The 17,225-nt window shown below is 42.5% G+C and overlaps 2 protein-coding genes across 3 annotated transcripts; one reads left to right on the forward strand and one right to left on the reverse strand.

The window, feature by feature from the left end:
- The first annotated feature begins 517 nt into the window (after positions 1-517).
- On the forward strand, positions 518-14,570 carry bbof1a (basal body orientation factor 1a). Its single transcript, XM_085143820.1, has 11 exons — positions 518-715; positions 794-1,046; positions 2,368-2,433; positions 4,253-4,333; positions 4,429-4,509; positions 5,094-5,170; positions 7,274-7,418; positions 7,960-8,450; positions 8,648-8,752; positions 9,530-9,601; positions 9,781-14,570. Exons 1-11 carry the CDS (start codon positions 672-674, stop codon positions 9,872-9,874), a joined length of 1,509 nt encoding a protein of 502 aa, XP_084999946.1. The 5' UTR covers positions 518-671; the 3' UTR covers positions 9,875-14,570.
- aldh6a1 (aldehyde dehydrogenase 6 family, member A1) lies at positions 10,728-17,131 on the reverse strand. 2 transcript variants are annotated; one of them, XM_085143817.1, is made up of 12 exons: positions 16,999-17,131; positions 16,537-16,581; positions 16,375-16,449; positions 15,928-16,089; positions 15,423-15,501; positions 14,058-14,360; positions 13,683-13,804; positions 13,158-13,347; positions 12,488-12,669; positions 12,214-12,393; positions 11,198-11,296; positions 10,728-11,093 (listed from the first exon to the last, which is right to left on the reverse strand). In XM_085143817.1, exons 1-12 carry the CDS (start codon positions 17,035-17,037, stop codon positions 10,989-10,991), a joined length of 1,581 nt encoding a protein of 526 aa, XP_084999943.1. In that variant the 5' UTR covers positions 17,038-17,131; the 3' UTR covers positions 10,728-10,988. The 2 variants fall into 2 exon arrangements, with proteins under 2 accessions (XP_084999943.1, XP_084999944.1); XM_085143818.1 differs by lacking the exon at positions 16,537-16,581 and having other exon boundaries at positions 16,999-17,113.
- Between the last annotated feature and the right edge of the window lie 94 nt (positions 17,132-17,225).

The following is a 17,225-nucleotide window of genomic DNA, read 5'->3' on the forward strand; positions in this document are numbered from 1 at the left end:
AACTGGAAATTGTTATTCATGCATTCATTTTATTTTGTCTAAGCAAAACCTCCTTGGAACGACCGAAGGCTATTTAGAACCCAGCTGCAGGATTTCTGACTTAGTCTTCTGAGTAAGAGTGTTGCTGACCCAGATGCACTGGCTCCCCATTATGTTTATAGTCCATCTTAAGTTTTGGCCTTTGACTTTTAGAGCTGTGCATAGACAAGCACCATCATACATTGGGGGCCTGTTACATGCACATGTCCCAAGTAGGTCCCTGAAGTTACGTGACTAGTGTCTGCTAGTTCATCATAAAAGGCTGAAAACTACGGATACAGCGCTTTTTTAACAGTGCCACCTCCACCCCAGACTCAGGAACGCTTTCCCTGTGGGCTGGAGATCTGTGGACTCGGTTCTCTCAAAGAAAAAACAAAACAAAACAGCTGCTACTATTGAATAAAAAACAACGGAATTGCTGGAGACGGCTAGCACAACCATTGTAACGAGCTATTTGTTGCGTATCAATAAAGTTTATACAAAAAAGTCTACCTCGTGTCCTTGGCAACAACCTTTGACCCAAACATTCCCAGCAGGTTACTGGAGCTACTCATCTTTCAGTGTTATTATTTGCCCTCAGCGTTTCCTCTTTATTCTAGCACTCGGTTGTTGTAGCAGTAATTGTAGCAGCGATGCCGACGAATAAAGCCTCCAAACCTAAAAAGGCCAAAGGCGGGTAAGTGTGCGTTTTGTTGTTGTTAGCCGAGCTGAAGTACAAACGGAAACTTGAACTCCTCTTTGGGTTTTGTTTCAGGAAAGAAAAGAAGGAAGGCAAACGGGACTCGAAAACGGACAAAGAGTCGGACGCGGAGAAGGCCAAGGCCAACGCCGTCCTGTGGGAGCTGAGGTTAAAGGCCACCGAGCAGTCCCTGAGGGACTACACCGAGTCTTGTCAGAAGGTGGCACGCGCAAACGAGCAACTCACCAATCAGCTGTACCACGCGGAGAAAGACGCGATCCATATAGCAGGCCACTGGGAGAGACAGCTGGCAGCTAAAGAGGAAAAGGTCCCAGAATAACTCAACTGAATATTTTAAAGCAGTGCCAACCGAAAGTACAATAAAAGCTAATACAAAATTGTCAAACTTTTATATGTTAAGTGTAAATCAGGGGTATCAAACATAACGCTGGAGGACCAGAATCGGCCCAACAAAGACTCCAATCTGGCCCTCTATGACTTTGGAAAGGAGGGCGTAAATGTAGGATTTTTTCTACTGATATAGACTTCAGACCAAAGATGAAGCCAAAATTAATCAAGTCATAGATAAACAAACAATCAAATGATGGAAAAGTTTCTGTTTTTTCACTATTTACTACAAAAATGTATGTTTTATATCCCCAGTGGGAAAAAAAATGAATCAGAAATTTAAAGTGAATTAAGAAAACCTTTTTGTTTTATAATTACAGACAGTTTAGGCAATGTGCTACCAGAACGTTTTGAGTAATATTACACATTAATTTCTTATCATTTAAACCAACATTTAAATTATCAGTTGTGCTGACAGATTTCTGTCATTTACTACTGTAGCATTTCTTTATTTGTAGAAAACTGAGACTTACTGCTGAAATTGCACTTCTTTTCTTTTATGAAGATATCTCAAGGATTAAATGTGTACTTAAAGTTCTTTCCACCAACAGAAAGGGGAGATTTACTGGACTGGCCCATTTAAGATCAAAGTTGGTAGATTAGGATAATTTCTACTTTCTACATACAACACCATAAAAAAACAAAAATAATTTATCGAATAAAGAACAAAGGTACTGCTGACCTGGCCTATAATGACACCAACCTCTCTCCCAAAAACCTTGGTAGTCCTAACGAGGATCACCCTGTACAATCGCAGTGCCTAGTGTCCTAATTCCTAGTTCCCATCTTAGCACCCCTGTTTTATCATTATTTCTATTTGTATTTTCATTAATTACCTCTCCTTTTCAGCATTCTTATTGCTATCAAGAAGTAGTAGAAATTGTAGCAGCAGTAGTGATGGTGGGAGTGGTGTTATTACTAATTATATTATTATAATTGTTGTTGTGATTTTTTGATATCACATATATTCACATATGGAAAAACATCAGTATTTTCCACATTTCTACTTTTTTCTCAAAATTTATTTTTGACTTTATTTTTTAATATGATCAACAATATATATTTTTTTCTTAATGTAGCCCTAATATTCCGTCGTAATGTTCCACAGTAAAACACTCTCTGTTTAAAAAAGCTCAAAGTGTGCAGTGTGTGGCCCATGAATATGTAAAATTAGGTTGACAGCCCTCGTGTAAGTGATCAATGTGGTGTTTTCTTGGATGATTTAAACTGTCACTTTACAGATTTGTGTGCTGGAGAAGGCCTTACAAACTCAGCAGGCACTTGCCCGAGAAGAGAAGGACAAATTGGTGAGTTCATATAAAACTCAGCCACACTAAAAGAAAGACAGGCACCTTCAGATCTGGTCCACGAAACATGCTCCACATGCCTAGTATGTACATGACAGAAAACTCCAGTAGAGCTTGTGATTTACTGTACTCGTGTTAAACCTGTAGCATCACAAAAATGTGCTGCGCTGTGTCTCAACAACTGTCTTGTGTGCAATTATGTGGATATTTATTATGTAAGAAAACAACCAAACAAAGTGACCATAAAGCAAAAAACAAACCCCGCATTCCAAGTTACATGGTCCAATGTTATTTAAATCCACTTCAGTGGCTACAGGGGAAAAAAGCATAATTTAAAAGTGCTTGGTTGGAGAAAAGCAGTCTCGTTGCTGGTCTTGATGTGTTAACCATACCTCACATATCACACATATCCTTACGCTAAAATGCAATTTCAAGTTACATAACATGCCCTAAAGGAACTTTTGACTCTTCCATCCCTGCACTCAGCTTCGTATAATTAAAATAAAGAAATTTTGCATTGCTTGCTTGACAAATACAAGTGGAGACAAAAAAAATGTACAGAAAAGCCTTTTGCTAGCAGCTGTTTTCCATCCTCCAGCTCTTTTTACATGATGGATGAAAAAAGAAGCCTGGTTTGGACCAACTTAAAACAAGCCTGTTACATAAATGTATGGACCTCTCACATACGATCAGTCAGTGGAAAATTCTGTGGCTAACTCCAGAGATGTGACCCAAAACATGCTGTTTACAGCCCTTTTCTTACTGTAAGGTCACATGAGCTGAATGCTTAATCCTTCCTGGAAGACATCGAGTTGGCCTAGGATGCAGCGTTGGTATATAGGGCCTATTTTTGCCACCCTCTCTTGGCTTTCAGTGAAATGTAGAATTAGTTTTGAAATGTATTTTTCGTGGACTCTACATGGTCTGGCTTATACTACAGGCCTGCAGCCTCTTTAATTATGTTATCAGTGTTTTTTAACTGTTCTTAAAACCAAGAGGTGACCATGTTTTCGATGTTTTAGCAACCAAACTGTGGAACAGCCTTCCTCCTTCAATCAGGTCAGCTGATTCAGTAGTTTTTGCTAAAAGCAAATTTTTGTAGGTTATTGTTTCCATAAACATTCATTCCATAGCTTCTTTGTCAGTATGACTGCTTATCTCTGTGTAATGTATGTTTTGATGACTATCCAAACTATTCCAATAGTGATCACTTTGCAGCTGTGTTTTAAAACAGTTATTTTTATAACTGTCCTGCATATGTTCGATTTGCAGCATCAGGAAAAGACAGATGTAGGCTGTACTAATCGCTGTGAACTTTAAACTGGAAGGTATTTTTGGAAGGCTTGACCACTTGATAGATCACACACAGTGAAAATTGCAGATGACGCAAACCAGCTTGTGTAAATATTGTCGACTGGCTCTCTGAAGTCGACGAATGCGAACGGAGTTATCTGCAGAATAACGATTAGGCCTAACGTTGTAATCAGATGGTTGATAGCCTCTCATTTACTCGTCATGTACATGTTTGTGGGCGCGTGTTTTTCTAGTTTCTCATGACTTTGGTCATTTTGTCACATTTCGCTCAGACTGGCTTCTCCACAGTAGCATCTTGAGGTATTTAGCACGAGTGATCTGTGCTGAAGTCGGTTTGCAAAAGAGCATTGGCCATTTGAACTCCACTTCCTAAGTATTACAAGCTGCACTTGTGGGACGTTTGCACAAGATCTAGTCTAACTGGATTTATGCGTGCAGTTGAGACATGGCATTTATTACCCAGGATTCTGTTTTCGTGTCTGTGTGTGTTTGTCTAATTCAAAAGGTCAGTGAGCTTAACATGATCCAGGAAGAAATGAGGAAGATGAAAGAGATAGAAGTCCAAAGGGAGCAGGATATCGTTCACGTGAGGACACAAAAAAAAAACCACACACACAAAAATACTTATTACATGTAAGGATATTAAAATGTGACCAGTAACCACTGCTTTTCATATTCCAGATGAAACAAAGCAGCAATGATGCTTACAAGAAGCTAATGCAACACCTAAGAGAGAAGGAGGATCAGTTCTTAAAAGAAATGGTAGGAAGTCAGGAATATAATCCAAAAATTCTCCCCCGGGTTTGGAACTACACTCACTGGTCAACTTTGTTAGCCATGTCTTGCTTGGACCCCCTTTTGGCTTTAGAAATGTCTTCATTCTTCACGGCATAGATTTAACAAGGTGCTGGAAACTTTCCTCAGAGATTTCGGTCCATATTAACATGACAGCAACACAGTTTCTGCAGATCTGTGATGTGAATCTTCCGTTCCACCTTGTCCCAAAAGTGCTCTTCCTATCGGCTTAAAGCAGTCTGGCCATTCTTCTCTCATCTCTGGTATCAACAAGACATTTTCTCCAACAGAACCGCTGCTCACTGCATATTCTCTCGTTTTTTGGCTGCTGTCTGTAAACTCTAGAGTAAAAAATCCTGAGCAGAGCAGCAATTTCTGAAACACTCAGAACCATTTGGTACCAAATGGTCAAAGTCACTTAAATGACCTTTTCCCCATCTGATGCTCGGTTTGACCAGGTACAAATGTCTAAGTGCAAAAGATGTTGGTGAAAAAGAAGCTTTAATATTGAAAGGTGAAAGAGTGAAAAAGCTTTGTAAATTTCCCTTCAGGAACGCTTGGAGAAAGAAACAAAGGCACGTAGTCAAACAATAGCCAAGATGGCGGAGGACCACCGTGAAGCCATTGTGTGAGTGCTTTTTTTGTTTGTTTGTTTGTTTGTTTTGCTGTCACTTTACAGTCTAATTTTGCTCTATAAATTGCACTGTCATGCAAAGTGCAAAGAGAAAATAATTTACTCATATGAGTGATTATGTATAAAAATAGATTTCGCTAGAACTGATGTTATTTTTTGACCACGCCGGCTCGTCATGTTCCAAGGAACACATCCTCAGCCATGCTGCAGGGAGGAAAAAGTAAAGTGTGTGTGTGGAAGACCATAGTTTATTACTTTTGAGGCCATAAGATGTGCACTGCCTCTGCTGTGTTTAGTTATTTTTTACAGCTCATAAAACATTTACATTGATACTGGTGTGGTCCTGTCGGTTTGATCTTAGTGTCGGTAATTGATTTAATTTTGGACACATGTGGGTGATCTTAAAAAGTCAAGTGGAGTCATTCAGTTAATTCACTTTACGAGACTTACAAAAGAAAATGTGCACCCTATGTCCTTATTATATTATTCTAATATGCACTACTTAATAACTTTGAAATATGCAGTCATGGTAAAAATAATATTTTCTTTCAATTACATTCAAGTTTTGTGTATCAGGACATCAACAGATGACATATTCATCAAGGACATCCTTTAATGAACAAAAACTAAGCCAGAACAAAGAAGCAGTGTGTGAAAAACTAAGTACATCCCCACCACCTTTATTGTCTGTTTAAAAAACACTGAGTTGAAGTATAATGAAATGTGCTGTATGAATAAAATTGCCATCGTGATTTAGCAGAAAAAACGTTACTGTGTGACCGTGTGCCTCTTATATGATTGTGGAGGAATTCTGACCCACTTTTCTTTACAGTTTTGCTTCAGTTTATTGAGGTTTGCAGCAATTATTCATGCACAGCTCTCTTAAGATCATTTCACTCGGGTTAAAGGCGGCGCTTTGACCAGGTCATTTTTAGTCTTTTTTTGGCTATTCTGTTGTAGATTTGATGCTGTGCTCGGGATCATTGTCCTGACCACTGGCATGACCGAGTTTCAGTCAAGCCTCTATCAGACAGATGGCCTCTCATTTTGATTCTAGAATACTTTGGTGTACAGAGGAGTTCATGGTCGACTCAATGACTGCAAGGTGCCCGGGTTCTGTAAAACAAGCCCAAACCATCACTCCTCCACCACCATGCTTGGCAGTCGGTTTGAGGTATTTGTGCTGATATCTTGTGTGTGCTTGTTGTAAAATGTGGCACTATAAATTATGGGCAACAACTCAATTTTGGTCTTGTTTCCCCAAAGGATATTGTTCTAGAGGTTTTGTGGTTTGTCTAAGATGCATCTTTGCAAACCGAAGTCATGCTGACATGTCTTTGTTTAGAAAGACGAGGCAAAGATGCAATCCTTGTTTGTTTGTTTGTTTCTTGTACTGTACTTGAATGCTAACTGGGGCCTTAGTAGTCTTTTTTTAATTTCTCTTAGCTGGAACATCTACTTTTGCAAAGATTGGCAACTTCCTTGAGTGTTTTCCACTTGTGAACAATCCTTCACTGTAGAAGGACTTCAGATTGTTTAAAATGACCTAATAACCGTTCCCAGATTCTCTGAGATCATTGCTGATATTTTTCCTAATTGGAATTGTGTCCACACACATCTGAATGCACCAGATGAACAAACTGCCAAAACCTTTGCTTCTGTGAACATGGTCACATTTCATATCATTTGAGTAGCAGCATCTGACTGATAGTTGCTCTCATAATCTCTGTGTAACTAGTACTTAGTTTTCCCCATACACTGCTTCATCAGCCAAGTTGTTCTTGAATCAGTATTGTCTCAGTATAATATGCCATGTTTTATAGATCATCTGAGGTTGTGTTTATCTAATTTTAAGTGCTCATAAAGACTAAACACTGATGCACAAAACCTGATGCACAAAACCTTAGAACTGACAGAGTTTATACTTTTATTTTAATTTTTTGGACTGTATTTCACAAATAAATAAATGGATATTTATTTTTGCAGCAGGCTAGGAATTGACTGCAAATACTGCTGAACACAATATCAAGACTGGTGCATGTTTATAACTGTTGATTAATTTCTCAGTGTCTCTCTTTTATGCTGTAAACTGTTTAGGCGATTGAAAGATGCTTTGCACTCTGTGATCAAGGAGCGCGATTGCCTCATTGACAAGCTGAAATATCACATAAAGGAGGCAGAGGATCTGCAGAAGTTAGCAAAGTTACTGACTGAGGAAAACACCTCACTGGCATTGGACAAGGTATGTTTAAACCAAAGGACAGCAAACACCAGAGTAGCTATTAGGCACCAGCAGTCCCTGGACAGAGGCCATTCATCTCCATAAAGACATTTTAAATCACTTTCAGTTATGAAACATTTGTCAGATCTGTGCAGAATATATTTCAGGTGGTTTTTCCCTTGTGTTGTTTACTTGTGCTGATCCTGTGTATTTTGCTTGTGGTCCCACTCCCACCCCCCTCATCTTCTGACTACTATCCAGCCTCTCAGCGGTCAGTGGTTGTGGTGAGTTTCCACTGGTGTCTGGGTTCAAATAAAGTAGCTTATCCTTGGCCGTTTTCTGGCTGTGATTCTTAAACATAAATAAATGCTGGGCACATTAATCTTACCTCTGATGATGACAGCTAATCAGTAGAGTAAACCTGGCTTACTGAAACTTTGACCACTCACTGAGCAGAACAGGCTGGAACACAAGTCAATATCTGTTCCTTGTTCTACACTGGAATAAAAGTGAGAGGATCTTCTAAAATTAACTCCGTGTTATCCGTTTCCTGCTCACCTAGAGCATGCTGGAGTTGACGGTAAAGGACAACGCAGCACAGTTGGGGACTCAAAAACAGAAGCTATCTGAACTGAGGGCCGAGGTGGCTTCCCTGGAGGAGGCCCTACAGCTCCAAGCCGTGGAGATTGAGCAGCAGGAGAAGGAGGAGAAGGTGAACCTGGTCACCATCCAGGCCAGCCAGGTGGAGCTGGACAAGTTGCAGAAAGTGCTCGCGATGCGAGAAAAGGAAATGAAGCATGTGAAGCAACTGGCGAGCACCATTGTAGCAAAGCGCCAAGAGCTGGAGGAGTTCTTCCATGAAGCACTCGGTCATGTGAGGAAGGAGATCAAGGACAGCAGGCTCCAATACAAACAGGAGGCACTGCAGAGTTATCGTAGGAGGTTTAGAGAAGCCACAGCAGGAAAGATAAAGTTCCCACCCATCCGCACCTTCCATAAAACTGCCCACAGTACCAACTCTGTCTATTCAGACATGGAGGCGGCTGCGACATGGTAGGTCTCCTGCCCGTCTCATCATTTCCATACGCTGTGTGTATCTTCCTGATATTTTTAATTCCTTATGTTTACCAGTGCTGATTCCCAGATTGTTCAGTGGTCAGCAAACATCTTTGTGGTTCATATTCATTAAGTAACGGAATTTACACAACAAAAGTGACACTGAAATGTGATTTCATCTGCTTGTCTTGAAGGACGGATCAACCGGGGAGCGAAGTTGAAATCTCTGATCTCACTTGGGAGCAAAAGGAACAAGTGCTCCGGCTTCTCTTTGCTAAAATGAATGGATGCAGAGAAAGGTAATAAAACGCTGCAATTATTTGTTTATGTTTGACTTAGCAAAAGTCGTGCTGGACGCTTTGTTCGCTCATTGACTTCATCCCGATTTTAATACATTCGAATCCTTTTGTAATCCCCCAGAATGAACTGACACTGCTGCGGCAATTAACTCTGAAGAACAAAGTGCAGTGACACTGTGCAGAGGTTCAGTCACAGCTTCTGATGACTCCTCCCTCTTTTTAATGTTTTAAACAGCTATTTTCTCAGCAGAAGAGGATACCATAAAACATCAGTTAGGTTTCAAGCAATTTTCTTTTCCATGCAGCTGCTTAAAAAGAATGAAGAAAGAGTCTGGGCACAATAGTAAAAATAGGCTCAGGCCGCAGAGTCGTGTGCTTGGAAACAAACATCTGGTCACGTCGATTTGCTTTCACCCTATTGGCCTCTCTTCACGTGCACTCGCAGCTTATTTTGTTCTTTGAACACTTGTGGTCAGAGAGCAGCTGGTAACATGATTTTCAGGAAGGAGTGTGCAGGAGAGCTGGATGTATAGGGGCAAGGCAGGCACGAGGAGAAGTATATTCAGGTTAACCTCGGTCTGGCAGCTAGACCTGCAGAATAACACAGAACATTTGGCAGCTGATGGCAGCATGCAAATCCATGTGCGTTGTGCTGACCCGGAGTAACCCCTTTGCTAGACAGGCTGGAGGCCTCAGTGAAAAGACACCACTGTGCTAAAACATGACTTTTCACTGTGAGGTTCTGTATTTAACCGCAACTCCGCATCTTCCTGACAGCCAAGTCAGCCGACAGGTGGCTCTGCCGGCCTCCACTGGGAAGAGGAGCTTCACGGAGAGCGATGTAGCCGGGTAAGACGCTGAAGGAATGCACAAGAATAAAAACTGTACCTCATCCTTGCAATTAAGAAGCCCTTTAAGATTTATTGGTCCCCACATTCCATGTTTAGCCAAAAAAGCAGCGGCTGTGAGAACATGAGTGCCTACATGTGATTTATCAACACAGTGGCATGATGATGACTTTCTTCCAGAATTAGAGAGGAGCTGTCCGCGGCGACCATGAGCACCCCGGCGCCATCAGAGTCCACGCTGCCAGCCGCCCAGCCAGATACACACATCACGTGACCTCCGAGTGGCCTCTGTGTCTCACATTAAACTGTGCTTGCGTGTTTCCTCAAGAGTGTTAACACAACTAGAATATAGGATGTTTTTGTTTGTGCTTGTTCAAAATATCTTACCGTGCACGCATGTGCGGTGTGGCATGTGAGTGCTTTTGCACGTTCTGTTTGTTGTACCTCAGTTTTAAAAAAAGAAAAGAAAAAGAAAATCTATTTGTGACTACAGAGTGCTGATAAGAACATATGCACCAGGTGACATGAGGATTTCGGTTTGCTCACACGCCTCCTCATTACCTCCACTTACATACTTTCTTTGCATATTTGCGACTTCCAGTAAGGATGTGACAAGCAGTTGGAACTGAATAGCCGGGTCACCTGTACAAATGACCCCCCACCCACACCCAACCATGTGGTAAGTGGAAAGAGCAGGGGAATATGTGCAGCAAATGGCTCAGGGCTGTTTCAAACCCAGGCCTGTAAAATTTACAGCTTATCGGTCAGTTGCTCAATCCGGTGAGTTATAGTGTTGCCTGTGTATTGATAGATTTGATATAACGTGTCAGCACTCGTTATACTGTATACTATACTTATACTGACTCTCCTCTTATCTGATAAGTCATATACACAATACTAGAACGTAAGCTTGATGAGTATCAGTACAGTGCAGGTGCAGCATTTGCACATTAAGACACTTGATGAATGGATAAACATGAGGCACGTTTACATGAAGATGCCTCATTGTGGCAGAGTAGAAAAGGGGGTCATGGGAGGAGAGAGGTGTAAGATAGCATAATCAAAAGCAACCGGTGAGGCTCCAGACAGCTTTCATTTCTGTGAAACACACAAACACAGCAAGTGTATAAGAGTTTCAGCAGGTGCTGTATTTCAGGAAATGACATTGACCCAATAATGTTACAGAACTTTTGGATTGCCTTAGTGTTGTCCCCTCGCACAATAGCCACATATACATATCTAATATAAAGTCTTTTAATCTGGGGATTATTTATTTATAACTTGTATTTATGAGCTATTCACAGGTGACATATAAATCTGCTTTTGCAAGTGGAGCGTTTGACGTCTCCTGGTTTACAAGAGTAATCAGCAGCGACTGGATGGAGCATTTAGCGTCCCATGGTAGGCATGGTAACGGCAGGACTTTTTAAGGTGGCATCTTCAGCTTTCCATTGTGCGGTGACGGTTTTGATCTGTGTGTAGAACTGGATGCCCTGAAGAGCAAAAATAAAAGCGTTTACATCAAATTAAGACAGCTGCTGTGTTTTTACCCGCACAGGCCCAACGACAGGATCCGTTTGTTTTAGTTGCCACTCACTTGCTTTCCGTAGAAGTTCGTGTCCCCTCTGAAAGATCCCCTCGATCCAGTGAAGGAGAACATTGGCAGCGGCACCGGGATTGGAACATTGACTCCCACCTGCAGAAAACAAGCATTGTCCCTTTCATTTCCATAAGTGTAAGGTTTGTAAAACAATTCCCTCAGGTCCTAAATTGCTAGGGACAAGCGAGACGCAGCTGATGGGAGATGCGGTACGTTTGTGCTGTTTACAAAGCAAGCTTACACGATCGCACCAAACAGAGATAAACCTGTGGCTTTTATTTGATGTGTGAAAACAAAGCCTGCTCTTAGGAAAAAGGGAGGAAAACAAAAATATATATAAAAATAAAGTTTTGTTGCGAAAACACCAAGAGGCACGGCATGGTTGGTTTAGAGTGTTTTAAACAACGGGAATAGGTTTGCATACTTGGGCCTTTTGGCAAAGGTGCATGGGAGAAAAGAAAAAAACCCCAACAAAAAACAGAAAAGTAGATGTTTGTTGCATGGAGGTTTGGAGACGAGTACGGCACATGGCCTGCACAACATTCCCCGACATGTGAACAGCAAACACAGGGCATAACTAGGCTCCACAGGCAAACAAACAGGATGGCCATGTTTTTACTTAACTGTTAAATACGCACCTAGAAATCCCTTTTGAGATTTAATTTTAACAATCCTCACCACCAACGCCCCTCTTTTCCCTGAATACTACCTGGAAAAGTTTCTATGCATCCCTATTTTTATTTAACAGAAGCATATTTGCTGTTGCTATTTGCAACTTTCTTGGGTGTGGATGTGGAGGGGAAAAAGGGGTTGCTTAAGGTGTGCATTTTGGGTAGGGAGCAAATAAGGGTATGCCCAACATGGAAAATAATTGTTTTTATTTAATGTGTGAAGGCTTTCAAACAAATATGATGTTCTCTCCGCTTGAGATGGTGCATAGAAACGACAGAGCGGCGTGAATGTCTCCTTTCTCCCTTGAACGAGCTGCACATTTGGACGCAGCAGCCACTCACCTGGCCCACATCCACCTCGTGAGTATATTTGCGTGCGGTGGCACCGTTTGTGGTGAAGATGGCTGTACCATTGCCATAGGGGTTCTTGTTAACCAAACTGATGGCGTTGTCCAGGGAGTCTGCCTCCAGAACGACCAGCACGGGCCCAAAGATCTCCTCAGTGTAGCACTTCATCTGAGGCTGAAAGAGCGCACAACGGAGCACTTTCACCGACTGCAGACATCTTTATGATAACACTCACGTGCAAGCACTTTTAACACATGAAGCCTCATACTGTGACGTTGCTGAGGATGGTAGGTCCCACAAAGTTGCCGTTCTCGTAACCTTTGACCTTAATATTTCGGCCATCCAGTAGCAGCTTTGCTCCCTCCTCCACGCCGCTCTGGATCAGACTGCAGACTCTGTTCCTGGCTTGGGGAGAGATCAGAGGCCCCAGATCTGCACCAGGCTGGTCTCCTAGCAGGGCCCCATAAAACAAAGCTATAAGGTTACACGTTCTGTCACTTGACGGATGCGAACAAACTAAGGGCACTGACATTTCGTTGGCCACAAAAGCCAGGACAAGGGGCACTTTGAGGCACTCCCTCTAAAATGGATTCTTGCAGGTTTCCTGTGTATTGTACAAATTAAACTTCATATCGCTGTAAACACACAGACTCATTCTCCATTTTACTTCACATCAACTTCTTTTCTCAAAGGATTTGATCCTCTAGACCGCCATTTAGGCCCAAGCCGCAGATCTGGCCACAAATTTGCAGCATGGCTGACTCAACAAGCCCAGCTGACTCCCAATGTGAAGTTACAACAGGCCATAAGGCGAGAGGTGAGGTTAGGGCGGTGTGGGTGGCCCCGAGATGAATAAAACCAAAAAGGACCTTGGGGGAAACGGGCTCAGGAGAACAGGAGAGGCCGAGGTGAAGGGCGGGGGCGATGGGGCGTGGTACCTGCATCCACGCGCAGAGCTTTGGCACGTTCCACCAGCTCCGGCAGCCAGCTACGCGTCTCGCCCACCAGTATGGCTGTGGACAGAGCCATGCAGCGTTGTCCCGCTGCCCCGAACGCCGCGCCCACAAGCTGGTTCAGAGTGTTCTCCTTGTTGGCATCAGGCATCACCACACCATGGTTCTTGGCTCCCTACAGTACACAAGAAGTGGTTAGCCCTTTGCCGTTTGATCTCCACATTACAGCAACTGGTTAGTCACAAGCAGGGACATAAAAATCACAGAATTAGATTAGAAACAAACGACCTACAAATTTCACATTGTAAACTTGGTCCACATTTCCGTCCACGTGAGGCAATGGAACATTTCCAGTTCGCAATCTGGGCCTTTTTAAAAGTGATGCACAGCTGCACCATGCACATGCACTCCTCAGTACCATTGGACGACACAAACACATGAAACTGTTGGCCAATGCTGCCACCTTCTGGATGTTTAAAGCACATGTCAGACATTAAAACTGTTGCTCACCATGTTGGACTGCACCCTTTTGCCATTTTTAGAGCCCCTCTCATAAATATACTCCCCTGCTTGATTTGAGCCAACAAAGCTGATTGCCTTGATGGCCGGATGGTCACAGATGAAGTTCACAGCTGTAAGAGGAAGACAGTTACAGAGATGACTTAAGTAATGACAGGTGATTACGGTTTATGATTTAGAGCAAATGCAGATATCTTCATTGTTACACGCATTGTTTTTCTGCCAAGATAACTAAATTTTCTATCTGAATGATGGATTAAACAAAAACAAAACAAAAGTATTTATTGGCGGTAATTTGAGGCTCTAAGCTTATTTGTCGAACATCTTTACGTCTTACTGTAACATTACACAGCCACCAGCTCTTACTGTCGTGTTGGCCGTGGATGATGTTGAGCGTTCCATCTGGAGCGCCAGCATCCTGCAGCATCTTAGCCAGCAGCATGGCGCATGTGGGCACACGCTCCGAGGGCTTCAGCAGGTACGTGTTGCCACATACCATGCCCATAGGGAACATCCACAGGGGGATCATGGCCGGAAAGTTGAAGGGGGCAATGCCGGCACACACCCCAAGGGGAAGGCGATAGGTGTAAGTGTCCATGTCTTTGGTGATGGAGGGCAGGGTTTCCCCGAGCATCAGGGAGGTGATGCTGCAGGTGTGTTCTACCACCTCTGCACAGAAAGAAGTATGAACCATAGTATGGTCAGGTTTAGCAATTAAAGGATGACTGGCATCTTTTCATTTAATTTCACGAGATTTTGTCCTTATGTTCAACACCCCTGGCAGTAATTGGTTATTTATGTGCACAGGCACGACATTTAAACAAACTGCATGTGTGTGTGAGCTGCTACACCAGGATAAAGTTGGCAAAGGTAGCATTTTTTTTTTTTTTTTTTTTAAATGATGATTCAAGTATGACGTAAACATGAAATATTTTTATTATAATGACAACTCCAGCTGTCACAGATACATTATTTTTATTCTAAGCCAATTTATACAACTACGTCAATAAAAAAAAGCCAAACTTTTTTAAATGAACCGGGCTTATGAAGATGATCTAAAACATCATCTCCATGAAAGAAATAACAGACATAACAAACCACATCAAATCACTGAATTTGAACTAATAATTTTTTCAGGAGCAACTTTGTTAGTTCACATATTACTAAAAAACTCATGTCCTTACTGTCCGAGGCCAATTGTTGGATGTTATTTACTATCATAGAAAGGCCTAAAAATATCAAAATGTAATCTTCCACAGAATCAGTCATGAAATAAACCACCCTCTGTCCCGCTTGTCCCATATACAAGATGAAACAGATTGGGGGCGACCGTGGCTCAGGGGGTTGGGAAGCGTATCTGAACCGGAAGGTCGCCGGTTCGTTCCCCGGGCTCTCTGTCCTGGTCGTTGTGTCCTTGGGCAAGACACTTTACCCTACCGCCTACTGGTGTTGGCCAGAGGGGCCGATGGCGCAATATGGCAGCCTCGCTTCTGTCAGTCTGTGGCTACAACCGTAGCTTGCCTCCACCAGTGTGTGAATGTGAGAGTGAATGAATAGAGGCATTGTAAAGCGCTTTGGGTGCCTTGAAAAGCGCTATATAAATGCAATCCATTATTATCATTATTATAACAGATTCCTGTAAATGAGTTAAGAGCCTACACAAAATGCAAATATTTAACCACTTGTTGCTCAATGACAAAAAGGACATCTGTGTGTGTTAGACACACTTACGCAATCCTCTGAACACATCTCCCTCTGCATCTGCAAGGGTCTTCCCCTGCTCCACTGTGATGGCCTTGGCAAGTTCTTTCTGAAATGCAAGAGGACGCTTGTATGAATTCTCTGTATCAGCTATATAGCCTAAAGTCAAGTTTCACTCAAACAAGAGCTCTGAACTACTGTAGAAGGACTAACATGCTGTCTGTCCATCTGTTCATTCATCTGTCCAATTCCGTGGCTGGATACAATCTGTCATATGGTGAGAGGGGGGGGCGCACTCTGAACAAGTCACTAGCCTATTGCAGGGCTAACACAGAGACATAGCCAGTCTAAAATCTCCAGTTAACCTAACACACATGTCTTTGAATTTTGGGAGGAAGCCAGAGTACCCAGAGAGAAGAGGGAGACCTAAGAACCCCTCTCTGTGAGGCAACAGTGAGTCCACGCTCTTGTTTGATTCATTAATTAAACAAGGCTGAATGGGTTTTTACTTTCAGAGCACCTTACGGTGACTTACAATATTGTCCTTGATAAGCTGCTGATAGCGCAGAAAAACCTGCTGTCGAGCCAAGATGGAGGTCTCAGACCAGGAGCGAAAGGCTCTGGAGCATGAGTCTACAGCAGCCAGCATCTCCTCCTGGGTGGCTTTGGGCACGCGGGTGATCACCTCATTGGTAGCCTGTGAAAGTGGAAAAAAAGTCATGATCATTACTAAGCTGGATTTTTTTTTTTTTTTTTTTAAACACTAAAAATAAGTGCTAATTTATACTGTGACTCTGCTCATTCAATAATGCCAAATCTGAATCTAAATGTTGACGTGGGATGCCCATCTACACAAACCAGTCTGGACCAGTATGTCCAGGTTAAGCAACTCCATACTGTTCAAGCACAGTATGGTGAGGCATCAGTATACATTCACCTCAACTAATAATGGGTGTTGCCAAGAAATACTAGAAGTACTTACAGGATTGTGAATATCCAGCCATTCCGAGGACTTGGATTCAACAAACTTCCCATCAATAAACAGTTTGGTGGTGGGCTGTGAGGAAAGATATCAGCATTTACTCGTAGGGTTGATTATCTCTGAAATGTATTACCAGATTAACAGTTACTCATAAGCACTCACCACAGAGGAGGAGGAGTAGCACAGTCGGCCGACTCTAAATGGAACCTGTGAAAGCGGCACAGCAGGGAGTCAAATCGCTAAAAGTAGCATAAACTGCAGTATTTATCCATCCAAGAAGTACAATGTGTTGTTTCACTTGCACATTTTGTCAACCAGCTGCAGCCTGTTGGCCGATTAGATTAATGTGCAACTACTGAGTGTGGAGTTGTGAAAATGGGGGCAAAGTCAAGCTGAGTGAAGCGGACTGAAAGAAGGAATGCGGTCCAGGCTGCAGGTGCACGGTTAGACTTAAATGCACCTGCAGCTGAACACGAGTAGAAAAACTTTCTTCATGTTATAAATCAGCTCTTGAAGGCATAAAATTATTAGTATTACTTTTAATCCTCTTAAGATTTTTTGAACTGAGGAAAAACGTTATTCCTCCTCTGTAAAGGAATGCACACGCTGTCACTTGCACTTTACCTTGGTCCTGAACGCTGATCTCAGAGCTGTTGACGCCATTCTGGGATATCATGTGCTACGCCAAACTGATTTGACCCACTGTGCAGGGAGGTAGCACGGTGGCCAGCAGAAGACAGCATTCAGCTTTCTACCCCACAGATGTGAATCACCTGTGGGCGGGCTCTGGGGAAATTGAGGCGTCCTATAGGCTCCAAATTCGCCCTCTCACTAATAACGCAGCGTGATTG

Source organism: Neolamprologus multifasciatus, chromosome 19 (genome assembly GCF_963576455.1).
Source record: "Neolamprologus multifasciatus chromosome 19, fNeoMul1.2, whole genome shotgun sequence".
NCBI lineage: Eukaryota > Metazoa > Chordata > Actinopteri > Cichliformes > Cichlidae > Neolamprologus > Neolamprologus multifasciatus.

What these genes read in the sequence shown, in the direction of transcription:
- bbof1a (XM_085143820.1), top strand. Translation starts at nt 672, where the DNA reads ATGCCGACGAATAAAGCCTCCAAACCTAAAAAGGCCAAAGGCGG. An exon ending in TGGCAGCTAAAGAGGAAAAG is followed by an intron (nt 1,047 to 2,367) that starts GTCCCAGAATAA and finishes GTCACTTTACAG; the next exon opens with ATTTGTGTGCTGGAGAAGGC. An exon ending in GGGAGCAGGATATCGTTCAC is followed by an intron (nt 4,334 to 4,428) that starts GTGAGGACACAA and finishes TTCATATTCCAG; the next exon opens with ATGAAACAAAGCAGCAATGA.
- aldh6a1 (XM_085143817.1), bottom strand. Translation starts at nt 17,037, where the DNA reads ATGGCGTCAACAGCTCTGAGATCAGCGTTCAGGACCAAG. An exon ending in GGCTGGATATTCACAATCCT is followed by an intron (nt 16,090 to 16,374) that starts GTAAGTACTTCT and finishes CCACTTTCACAG; the next exon opens with GCTACCAATGAGGTGATCAC. An exon ending in AAAGGGTGCAGTCCAACATG is followed by an intron (nt 13,348 to 13,682) that starts GTGAGCAACAGT and finishes TGTGTACTGTAG; the next exon opens with GGAGCCAAGAACCATGGTGT.